Source organism: Cyprinodon variegatus, unplaced genomic scaffold, assembly GCF_000732505.1.
Source record: "Cyprinodon variegatus isolate N-32 unplaced genomic scaffold, C_variegatus-1.0 Scaffold805, whole genome shotgun sequence".
Taxonomy (NCBI): domain Eukaryota; kingdom Metazoa; phylum Chordata; class Actinopteri; order Cyprinodontiformes; family Cyprinodontidae; genus Cyprinodon; species Cyprinodon variegatus.
This window is the reverse complement of record NW_015151258.1, coordinates 248,850-261,623: the sequence shown is the minus strand read 5'-3', so window position 1 is coordinate 261,623 and position 12,774 is coordinate 248,850. Positions and strand designations below refer to the sequence as shown.

General features: G+C 40.8%; 1 protein-coding gene across 2 annotated transcripts in view; it reads right to left on the bottom strand.

Annotated features, from left to right (window-relative positions):
* LOC107098736 (protein spinster homolog 2-like) overlaps positions 1-12,774 on the bottom strand; it is an 86,818-nt gene that overhangs the window by 15,429 nt on the left and 58,615 nt on the right. For both annotated transcript variants that reach the window (XM_015396560.1, XM_015396559.1), the window contains exons 5-10: positions 12,024-12,090; positions 8,821-8,963; positions 7,779-7,931; positions 7,513-7,702; positions 4,969-5,034; positions 2,722-2,820 (exon numbers count right to left, since the gene is read on the bottom strand). In XM_015396560.1, coding sequence (XP_015252046.1) covers positions 2,722-2,820; positions 4,969-5,034; positions 7,513-7,702; positions 7,779-7,931; positions 8,821-8,963; positions 12,024-12,090 — 718 coding nt within the window. The remainder of the gene's footprint in view (positions 1-2,721; positions 2,821-4,968; positions 5,035-7,512; positions 7,703-7,778; positions 7,932-8,820; positions 8,964-12,023; positions 12,091-12,774) is intronic.

Sequence of the window (12,774 nt, the reverse complement as noted above, 5' to 3'; positions counted from 1 at the left end):
CAAGCCGCTTCACAGTTCAACCAGATCATACAGTCAAATTAACCAAAGTTTTCTAAGGAAAACCAGTTGATTGCATCGACTCATTGACTTGAAGGCAATCCCTCACACTAAGCATGCTTGTAGCGACAGTGGAGAGGAAAAACTCTCCTTTCACAGGAAGAAACCTCCAGCAGAACCAGGCTCAGTGTGAGCGACCATCTGCTGAGGCCGACTGGGGTTCAAGGAGACAGAAGCAGAGACAAAAAAAGCAACTGTAAAGGAGGCCCCGTCCAGGAAACACACAGCCAGGCAAGATGAGCTCTGATCCAGCTCCCATGTCAGAGGATGAAGAGAGCACATCCAGCCAGTCACAGTCAGAGAAACAGGATTACACTGAAAAACAGGCTGACCTCGAACATCTATATATATATTATATATATATTCAGGCCCCTTTGCTCTGAAACCCTAAACCTTCAGAAGTCACCTCATTTTTGGCTTTTCTTTGGGAGAAACTGGGAAGCAGGTCTGTTTCATTCGGAAGCTTTTTCTTGTCATAGTAGCTTCATTTGATCTGTTCCTGATTGGCTGTGAGCAGCCATAGATCAGCTGGACTTCTGCCGTTGACTAATACAATCATAGATGATAGAGGTGGGCCTGTTTTTCAGTGTTTAGTCCTGTATCTCTGCTAGACATAGCAATGGGTTCAGCTTTAACTGTGGCTAACTGGAGGTTCTCTTTTTCATGAAAACTGGCTCACAGCTCATCTAATTAGCAGTTTCTTTCCTAGACAGAGCCACCTGGAGACTAGTTTGGCATTAGCTTTTCTAGCATAGAAAGTATTTATGATCATTTTGTGTGTCTGCCTCTGTCTCCTTGAACCACAGAGGGCTGCAAACACTAAGCCTAGTTCTGCTGGAGGTCTCTTCTTTTTAAAAGAGCTTTTCCTCCTTGAATGCACACCTGATGTGAACGATTGCTGCAGAATCAATGACACAATACAAGCAAATATCTGCTCTATATGTTCATCCAGGAGGAATGAATCCTGAAAGGTCAGCTGGGTTTCCTTCTAACTAATCTGATCGGACTAAATTGTCCTGTAAAGTGACTTGAGATGACCTGTGTTTTGAACTGGTTCTATGTAAATAAACTCAATTGAATTGGAAGTAGGAGCAGTATTCTGGACCCCAACCTGTTCGCTGTTTTAAAAGACCCCAGAACCGATTGGTTTCACCTTCCAGCCGAACAATAATCTGAACCGTAAAGCCAGATCATCAGTGGACTGGTTAAAATCAAAACATTTTCATCTGTAAGAGGCTTCAAGTCTAAGTGCAGACCAAGTGTAATTATTTGGGAACTAACTTGAGCTTAAAGGTGTAGAGGATGATCTTTTATTTCCTGGGGATCATCTAAATAAGCATTATGGGATTTGCTGCATTGCAGCGACTAATAACAAAGATGGCGCAGGCATTGCGCAGTGGATGAGGAGTTCGGTGACCAATGGAGCAAAAAGAAGTGATCATCTGTCCGAACGGTCAGTTAACTGAGTTCACTATAAAGTCCACTATAGAGTCGCCGCTGTATCTGGACACAGTGAGCTTGTATGAGCTATGAGAACAGCACATTTTAAACAGGGCATTCACGAGGAGAAATGGACTTGTGCATGCTCTGGCATGCACATTTTTTTTTTTATGGAGAGGGTCTTTTAAAAAATCCTCCACAATACCATTAAAGTCTGATGCTAAACTGGCCAAATGTGGAATACCTTTGCAAGGTATTGTATATTAGTAATAATAGGACTATAATAGATCTGCATCTTTTTTGCTGCTTCTTTCTTTGCTTTTGACAATAGCTTAAGTTTTCCATTGAGGCTAGGAGGAACAGGAAGTCCAATGCAGCTCAGCAGACAGCTGCACCTGTCAGGTTCTGACAGAGGATCCTGGATCGCTTTGATTCACTTAATCAAACACTTCCTCCTCTTTTGTAAATGTAACTCAGACTGCGAGCCAGACTCAGAGTGATAAAACACATGAGGACAAAGCATCTATTCTCCTGATAGGATTTATGCTGATTTAAAATAGTGAATATGTGGTCAGAGTGTGAGGGTGCAGGAGAATGCAGCTCTTTCTCCTGCCTTTATTTATTATCAATCCAGAATGATTGGGGGTATGGGTGTGGGTGAGGTTACTATTTAAGTTAAGAAGCAGTCAGTCCCCCTTTAAAATGAGAAGAATGTGTTTTGACAGTCTGATGTGAATCCTGTTTCACACTTCATTTAATGCTGAGCAGCACTCTCACTCTGAATGCTTGGCTCTGGGTGTGTATGCGCCCAGTTTGAAGGGTGAGGAGCATTCACTGTTGTCAGGGGAGGCTGACGGTGACCTTGAGAGGCCCAGTAAGGACTACTCTCTCATCTCTTTATCAATCAAATAAAGTAACTGCAGCGTCTCCACAGAACCATGAGATTTACTAGAAAATATGGCTGATTGCCTTGAAAGCAGAGGTAGAAATCATAATGTCGTTCCCTGATTCCCCAGAGACGAGCGCTAAAAGCCCCTCCTGTGGCACACTTTGTGCTGGCCTAGTTAAAACCCAGAGCTCAGCTGGTACCATAACGTATGCGTTTACGTGTAAATGGTCTGCTAAAGGGCCATGTCCCACTTTTATAACATTTCTAAAAAAACAAAACAAAAAAACATTCAAGATCACATAGCTGGGAAAGGAGAGCCGGTGAGGGCGTCTTACCAGGCCTATCAGGTACGAACTCCCAGCATCACCCAGGAGATGAGAGATGAAGCTCTGAAAGGCAACGGCTGTTGCTCTCCGCGTGGGGATAACCACAAACTGCAGAGAGAGTAAAGAAAAATAAAATAAGGTGAGGAAGGTCAGACGAGCTGAGAGCAGCTGGTAGTTTGAGGTCAACCTGTCAGTAACCGGCTGTTTATCTGAAGGCTATCCCAGATGGAAAACCTTCTTTAAAAAAATGCTTTGTCTTTTGTTGTTTTGTTTTTCACAAACACAGACAATTTGATGCCATTAATTAAAACACATATTAAGTTTTAAAACCCATAGCTAAAAAATAGATTGAAATAAAGGATGAAGTTTTGATTCAAATAATTTTGATTTTGTTTCTGTATCCCTCCTCTTTTAGTCATTTTAGTTGTTCTGTTATGTGAACTTCTTTATGTCACATATTTAAGATCTTTTCTAAAATATTAATATTTATATACTGAAATGAGGGGGACCAGATGTCCCGATCATGGGTGCTTATAGACGCAGGGCAACGGGGGGCAAGGGCCCCAGTGGAACTAGTCTTTGCCCTGTTCTGAAAACATACAGTGCAAACATTTAAATGTTGGTACATTTTTCTTTAAATATGTGTAAATTACCTTCTTTGAGTATCAAAGTTAAACAATTTGCAAAATCTAATATGATTTATGTTTAATAAGCGTAATATGGGGAGTAGCGGCTTAGTGGTTAGGGCATAGAACTTGGAATACTGAGGTTCTAAGTTTGAAGCCCACTCCCACAGCAAGACCCTTAACCACTGATTGCTCCCCGGGGGCCCCACGATGGCAGCCCACTGCTCCCTAAGGGGATTGGTTAAATTCAGAGGTAAATTTCTCTAATGTGAGATCAATAAAGTTCAATTAAGGTCTTATTTTAAGAGAATATAATCTAATAATTATCTTTTAAGAGCAAAAACGCTTCCTTTTGCAGATCGTCACAAGAAGTTTCAAATTAAGGGTAAATACACTTATTTTAAGGATTTTTTTCACTTTATTAGATCAGTCTTTTTAGTGTAATGTTAAAGAGGAGCCTGTAACTGATTCTTCCCTTGAACAAATTTTAAATCATGCCTTTACAATTTACTTAAACAAGTATTTAGAATTTGCAATTAACTTTAAGCTTTAGTCGTACCAAGACAGGATTACAGTTTTCATGTAACCTTTGCTTTCTGGCTCAGTATGTTAATTGCTAATTGATTTTTTTTGTGTGTGTGTGTTATTCTTCTGTTCTTGGCCCCATGAACAACACTGGCCCCACCCTGGCCACTGCTGTAAATTTGATCTAGATCCCCCACTGTATGAATGGATTAGTTTGATCTTGATGTATTGTCAACCAAGATCTGGGTTTGAAAGTTAGCAATTGGCAAAACAATCCTGTAGCATTAGCTTAGGTTCTGTAGTTGAACTGATAAACTCAAAATACCGCATTTATTTCATTCAAACCTCTTAGATTTTCAGAATCTTTTATGTTGCAACCATAAATCTTTAATATGATTTTATTTTAAAAATTAATAATGGATAAACTTTGAAGTTTATCACAAATAAAAGTCAACTCTCCTGCAGGATTTAGTCTCATCCATCTTCCAATCAGCTCTGCCTAGCTTTCCTTATCCGGCTGAAGGAGCGTCAACATGATGATGCTGCTCATGTTCCAGCATGAGGTCAGCACATTAGCTGAAAGTTAAATTTGGTCAAATGAAGCTAAAATATTATAAATTAGGATTTTATCTGATTATTTTATCTCCGTCTGTGTGTTTACTGGGTCCTCTTCATGGCTGAAGGCATTTGCTAAAATGAACCATGCCTTCCTTCCTGCTACTCTTCTGCAGCGTCCTGCTGACAGATACTCCCACCTGAGCGGTGGATCTTTGCAGCTCTTCCGGAGTAGCCAAGGACTTATTTCTTAATTTCTCCATAACACCTTATTAGTTCAGATGTGCTGCCATGGTAACTGGTTGCATCGAGTTTTATTCATGGTTATCAGAGCAATGCTAAAACAGTTTTCAGATTTCCTTTCCTTAAAAAATAAACATATTTCCTTTTCATTTCAGGTTAAGAAAAGCTTCTTGTTGGAAACATAATATTAAACTGTTTAAGTTTGTGGCTCAGTGTGACGGAAAGTAAAATGGAAAGTCCCTCTGTTAGGGTCAGGCTTAGGCCATTACGACTCAATCATCAATTTACCAATGATTGTCCAACTTACCATTAAAATGTCTGCTGTAATGGCCCAGTTTAGGAAGAGCAGCGTCTCTCCAATGAAGATGCAAACCTAAATAAAAAGAGAGAAAAAAAAAGATTTAACAAACAGTTTTTGCTGACATGACCCTAAAAGAAGTAAAAAGAAAAAAACCCAGAGAAGATCTGGGATATATTTCTATCCTATGAGAGCTCGCTTCTGTAAAAATCTGCTTTGGTTAAAGTGGTTCAAAAACATGTCATTACACTGTAGGCCTGTATCCAGGCATTTACTGAAAACCAGCACAGGATGACAACAATCGCTTATTTTGGTCTCAGATCTTGGATGTGGAAACCACTACGGATAGGACAGTTTTTAGCGTTTAAAGTCATGTTGCTATAGAATAGGTAGAGGGAGAGTTCACTCTTCAGATAAGTTTCAGCTGCAGCTGCTTTTCCATAAACACACCTAGAGCGATTTGGTTGCAGTGGAATCTCATGTATCTGTACTGGCTGGTTTCATCTCAACCACTTTAACACGGCTGACTGATGTGTGTTTCCTGCTGGGGAATAACACCCCCCCGCCGCCATCAGTGTATCAGACCTACAGTACAGTACAGAGAGCGCTGACAGCCCGGGATGTCAGACAGTTCTGCTGTGAAGCAGGCGCTCTGACCGGCTCACCCCCTCAAAAGGAAAGGAGAGGCGGCAACAGCTGCAAGGGGCCGATCAGCCTCCGTGCAGCAGGTCCCAACCATATCACGCCGTATAATACCACACATCTGTTGGCTCTTTGCACTGAAACCAGAGACGCTCACTTACAACTGCAGATGATTTATTTCTGTACAGAAGAAGTGAAGTCACACACAGCGTGCTGTTTGTAATCATTCAGAGGCGAGCCAATTGATCCTGGAGTGATTAGCTGAATGTTGAACCTTTATCACACCTGATATCTATTTGGGTCCTTTAGAAGGAGGGGCAGCGTGCTGCTGTGACACAGCAAGGGTTTAAAATTGAGTTGGACAGACTTGTAACCATGAAATGAGTGTGGATCCTTCTGCAGCTCAGGTCTAATTGGCTGAGTCATGCTGCTGTCAAACACTTGATAAATGTGCACCTTCGACCCTAATAGGACTTCATAGAAACACTGACTTCGTTAAGTCTAAATTGTTACTCATTTCAGCACTTCTTTATATTTACTATGTAAAGTAGAAGTTGCAGGTTGACTGCAGCATATTTTCTACAAATATTTCTTACAAGCAGAAATCATAGCGGCATATCATTTTAGTGTTACCTAGGATTTTAATTTTAAGCTTTAATTAGAACGATTATGAGACAATCAAAGGTTATTTTTTCCCCAAAATGATATAAACGCCATTTCAAACAACTGGAATAACTCCAGGGAATCTGAACTTTTGGGAATTTTTTCAAATATCTTTAAAAAAATGTCAGATTTCCAGGAAGCTTAATTTTTCCCTTCTTCGGTTCTGATGTGTTCTGAATCAGCTTCTGTTTGAACAACGTTCATCAGTCCAACAGTTGATTTGAGTTGATGAAGAAACAAAAGGTCTCCTCATTTATTCCATATTGTAATAATATGCACCACAACTGGAATAAATTAGATGTTTTTATCTTTACAGTTTAACTTTAACAATCATTAAAATATTGAAGTTTGGTTCTTTTTAAAGGGGAACGCCGTTTGTTTTTTTTTTACATTGGTTTATGTGGGTTTAGTAGCTTTCAAAGCTGCAGTGAAGTCTGGATTTTTTTCACAGTAAATGGTGGTTTGTCGAGGCTTCACTTCACTTCAGATGGCATGGTTACATCTGTGCTGTCGAGGCTTTATGACACACGGCAGCTACAGTTATCGCTATACATGTTTGAGAAAGTAAGGCACTAGGGTTTAGTGTTCCTTTGAGAGAAATACCCCCATTTCCCCTCTAGATGACGGTAATTCATACATAATATCACTTTAATGTAAAAAACTATAAAGATCATCCTGATAGTTTTTTTTTTTCATTCATTTGTTCTAAACCCCAATGAATAAAAAACTGTTCACCAATTCAGTTGTGAAACAAAAAGAGAGGCGGGACTCTCTAAGGTCGGTCACGGCCTGCTTTTTAGGAAGTCTGTTTGTTCTGTTCTCTGACAACCATGGGAAAATATTTTCCAGAAATGCGCCACTAATACCAACCAGCACCTTGAGGGCCATTTCCTATTCCTTTGTAGCTGATAAGAATAAAAAGAACCCAGTATGCTTGGTCATTCCAGTGCATTGTTTTGAGGTTGAACCTCTTTTCCTGCAGCTCAAGGTGGTTAGCTGGAAAATGCCGTCCTAATCTGGTCATTAGATTGTTGTCTACAGACACCTGCGGTCGCTGCTCACTGACCCGGGGGTCTGACAGGAGCTGGTGTCCTTCTCGGTGTCCTCTTACAGCTTTATTCAAACATTAACCCCACCTCAGTGAGCAGAACTGTCACTGTCAGTGTTCAGCCCTCAAGGTGAAACACGCACCACAGTCTCAGTCTCAGGGATGAAGTTTCCTTCAAAGCAAACAGGAGATAAACTTACATAAGCTCCAATGATGCTGCTTTTGGCTACAACAAAGATGAGGCAGATGAAGATGGCAGAGCCCAGCATGCTGACGGCGCACACCAGTGGGTCGGCTCGCTCTGTCTTCTTGCGACAGAAGTGCGTGGTGGCGGCTCCGATGACCACACCCAGCAGGCCCGTCACACAGGTGATCGCTCCAAAGATCAGGCTGCAGGAAACGACCATTAATATCACTACACCTACTACTGCTGTACGTTAGTCCAATGACACTGCTGACTTCTCACCTGTCTTTGCTGCTGCAAACTTTTTTCGTGCAGGGTTCTACTGTCTTCTGCACCACCTGCGCTCGGTACAGGTAGATGGGAATCAGCATTCCGAACGCACCTGTGGCAAAGGACACTGCCGCCGATGCCAGAGATGAGAACACATAGCTCCGGCTGGACGAAGAGAAACAGAAACAAAACAGGAGTTACAAAACATCAGGGTTTCTTACTGCGCTGAAAAAAATTTAAACCTCTGCCTCGCCAAGTGGATTATTTACCTAAAACTAGATTTAATGCCAAACTGGATGCAAGGTACAAAGAAATAATATATTCCTGATGTTTGATGTAAACATTTCGATATTTTTGGGAAGCTTATTTTAGAAAATAGCTGTGAAAACTCCTAGAAAAAGAAAACTTTTTCTCAGGAATCAGAAAAAAATGTGGGTATTAAATCAGCTAGTGGGACAGCGATGACTTTAAGTTTCACTGTTAGGGGAATGGAATCAAAACAGACACTGTTTGGTGTAGAAGTTAAGAGAGGAAGATACAATTTTTTGCTTTTCTCTGCATCGCTGAGAGGAAAAAGTGTAAGAATGTCCAAGATAGGAAGTTGTACTCAGCAGACTTTATGGACTAACAATAATAAAAAAAAAGAAAGAAAGGAAACAAAAAAGAAAGGGGAGCGTTTGATTAGTGGTTAGAACAGTGCGCTTGTGCTCTGAGATGGTTGCAGGTACGCGGTTCAATCCCCACAGCCTTCACTCTGGGTTCCTGAGCAAGACCCTTAACCCCACACTGCTGGGGCTGCAGAGGTAAATTTCTCCAACGTGAGATCAATAAAGTTCCATTATTATCAATATTATTATTACATGAATTTTTCTGTTTTATGCTTGGGAATCGGCTGTAAATCCCAGCAATCTTTCCTTTGTTTTTTTTTCAAAAAAACTGAACAGTTAAGGTAAGGGTTACCTCCTGAATTAGAGTCAACTCTGATTTAAGTTTGCCTAGTTTTAAGAAATAATACTGAAAACCTTGAACCTGGGTGCACAGTAGCGAGCCTTACTTCTTAGCGAGGGCCTTCATGTCACTGATCCACGACGGCGAGGCCTTGATGCGTCCTTCCATCTGATCCGCACTGCCTCTCTTTGGCTCCGGCACAAAGAGCATAATCAGAGCGCTCACAATGATCCCCAGGAACGGGGACACCTGATGAGACAAGGAATCAATCGGTTAGTACACTTCATAGAGTCCCTCTGTGGGCTGTGATCGTGCTAACGTGGGGCACTGGGCGAGGTTTTTTTTTTCTAGGGGATGCAGGACAAAGAACAGTGTGTCTGCAGCCTGAATGCAGAGTCGCTGTTTGCTGATATGCCTCACATCCTATACAAGCCCTGCGCAGCTAAAACATTCCCGTGGCTCACTCTAGACCACTGTGTGTGTTCTAGAGTGGGTGTGGGCTGTGTACAGGAGACTAAATGAGCTTTTTGGCTTTGAAAGCTGCTTTGTGAGCAGGAGTAACTCTAGGTGCCCATCTGCTCTGATCTTTACTACCCTCCTTTCTGGCTCATAAGGTTGCAGGTTTGGACCTGTGTGAATCTGTGAGGAAGAGATATAAAGACAAGAAGGCGGGATGGGATGTATAAGAGGGGATTTGTCTGCGTAATCCAAGCTACTGACAAAGCAAAGGCAAAATGTGTGAGGGGAAAATAGCCTTAAGTGTTCAGTCGCTTGTTAAAGACCGACTGGTATATTTATAGGGGCTGTTAACATGCAGTGTGCATGTGTGAGGGTGTGGATATGTGTATATATAAGGCTTAAATTGCATTCTTTTCTAATTTAAGGAGCTGATTGCAACCCGACAAGGGTTACAATCACAAACATCTGCTATTTTCTTTCGTTTCTATTACCTTATATTTTTTCCTCATTTTACGTTATAAAACAAAGTAAAGAAGAAGAGATCTTAAAAATCCTAAAATACCAAAGACAACGAGGAAGAGAATAAACAAGATAAAATAATGATGTGACACAGTAATGATAGATTTCAGCTCTTGCCATAAGTTATGTGTCCCATTTTACCAAAAAGCCTCCCCCTTATTATTCTTTAGTTTTAATTTAAAGATCAAATGATCCATGCTTTTATTATTATTAACAATACCCTATACTGTTTGGTAGTAGGTGGATCCCTATAAAGCCATTGCATAGCTATATATTTTTTACCTCCCGTTATTGTACAATTTAGGATATATCTAATAGCTTTTGATATATTTAGGCCCTTAATTGCCCCAAGTTAAAAAGATAAGCAAGTAAATTCAAAATCCACCCTGACAGTCTGATGAAGCCTCTCCCAGAATGGCATGAGGACCAAACAACCCCCCCAAGGGTATGAGAGCGGTCTGCAGTTGTTTCTTAAATCCCTGCAGTAAAACATAGAGCTGGCGGTATGATGCTGTGGGCTTGCTTTTCTTCAGGAGGAAGCTGGGCAGATTTGATGATAGGAGCTATAGTTACAGAATGTACCTGCATAGAAACCTAAAAAAGACTTGAGATCGACGTGGACCTGTAGCTTCCAATGAAACCATTACATTTCAGCAAAGGTACTGTAGTAGCAGTTATCTTGTGAACTATAACTATAAAAATGAATGCCTGCCACATGTTTAGGATGGTTAACTAACGTTTTATTACATCCAAAGATATCAGTTATTCTCCGTCCTCTTCACAGACATTGCATTGATCTATTAAACATAAAGAGAGATAAGCTGAACGTTTTTCATGTGCAATACTTTTGAAAGCCCCTGTATGTCCATGAGCTTACTTGGTGGATTGTTTCATTTTTTTGCTTGTCCCTTCAGTTAATCAGTGAGACATCAGGAGTCTGTGACCTTTGACCTGCAATCCCACAGGACCCATTAAGCACTTCCTGTTTGACGTAGGCCAATCGCACAAATTAGCAACTCCCCCTCTCCTGCCTTTAATTTTTTTTTTTTAACAATTTTACTCCATTGACATTTCCAGGAAGGTAGCTGGAACACACCGGACAAAAACAAAGGGAAGTGCTGCTACCTTTTGTTTAAAAAAAAATCTTTGTTAAACAGGAAACGGCCACACAGAAAACGTTTCATGTCTCGGTATTTGCCTTCCTCTGCATGCCACACCGCTGATTAATCCGCTTTGAGATAGTTTGATTGGAATGTCATTGTGACTGCTTTGGAACAAACTCCCTCCTCTTTTACCGCCTCCTATGTTTGTTTTTATTTCTTTTTTAATGTCTCACAAAGTGAAAAACAAATGGACTTCCCGTCCCCTAAGCCGTCACGTCCAGGACAGCTTTCCACCTCGGACGTTCTGAGAATGTTAATGCCTTCCTTTAAATGTTGCTCTGTTTACCAGAATGGAAGGTCATAATTCGGTTTAACGATTTTAAAAGCCGACCCTGAAGTCGACGGTTCCTGGGGAGTCCCATTAGACCTTTCATTGGTCTTTTCCATTACAGAGCACTTCAGTTGGATGCATTAAGTTTCAGTGGATTCCCTCTGTGAAGTAAAAAAAATCTATGACAGTGATATATGCTCCATATTTAACACTAAAGTCCACAATTTATCTTATTTTCTCACCTTCTAATGTGAAGTTTTTCACTTTATTACATTTTTACCGTATTTGCAGCACCATAGATTTTTGTAACGAAATTAAAGCTCTATTTTCACATAAATAGATGTTAATCAAATATGATTATTCCTTATTTATAACATTTGGTTTGCAGGACAGATAATTTTAAATGGATTTGTTGTTAAAGGACCTAATGGTCAGCCATCTAGTAAACATGTTGCTGGAGATGATACAAGCCTAAATGGTTAAAAATGTACAATAATCTAAAATAATAGTTTGAAAACATATATAATGTAAGATATGGCTAATTCCCTTTAATGTAAACATGCATAATTAATAATCGGTTCGATGTCTCCGACTATGGAGCCGTTTCAGGTTGAAAACATGAAAAAACTTGATGGTAAAATCTTTGGAAGGAGGGTTGCACTAACGCTGATGATTGTGACAGTTGTTCAGCCTCTAACTTTCTGTTGTGTCTTTCCCCTGGAAAAGCGTGAAAATCCAGAAATATCCCCTGCTGTCTCTGTCCCCTCTGACCCCCAGATCCATAACAGTCCCCATGGCTAATCAGGGACTCTTCATCTGTATTTCTGGGCATGTTTTTGTGTTTGTTTTGTTCTGAACAGGGCTGCAGGCCCATAACAAAGAAGACAATAAACTTACCCTTAATGCCCAGTGCCAGTCCTCAGCAGCGTCCTTGGCACCGGAGCCCAGAATGTAACCCAAGCCACTGCAGGGTGGAGGGGGGTGGAAGGGGGGTGGGAAACAAACATAGTACATCAGTAACGATAACCCACTCCACTTAGTGCAAGCAACGTACAAAGAGCAATGAGTTAAACTGGGCCTGTCATTACCGCCACTTAAACATATGCCTGCGCTGCTCTCTTCCTGTCTGCTGTCTGAATGAAGCCATGGGATTCGACGTGTGAGCGATCAAAGCATCAGCAGTCAGTGGACTAGTTAGGCTATTTGTGGCTGAATAAACAGGCCATGGAATCAGAAACTGTGGCTGCAATACTGCCTCTTAACTACAGATTTAACATTAACACGGTTTCTTGGGCTGCATGCATTCTTATTTTTACGACACAGACCAGGACACAGCTGTTGGCATTCCACTTCAATAAATTCAATTCAGTTTATTTATTTTTTATTCTTATAAAGATTTGAAGAAACATTTATAGATAAATACATCATGTTATTCTTTTGCTCGAAACCCTGCAGTTTGGTCATGCAGTGTGAGCTTTAGCTGCGTGAAGCATTTGAAAAAAATCGTACAGTCTATGGCCGGCTAAAGCCTGATCCTCTAAGTTGTGGGTTTCCACAGGGGCATTACTGTTAGGACTTATTTAGTATTTGCATCAACAGCCATCTGGATTTCTGGTAGTTCTGCTGTACCACCAGGAGATGGCGCCAT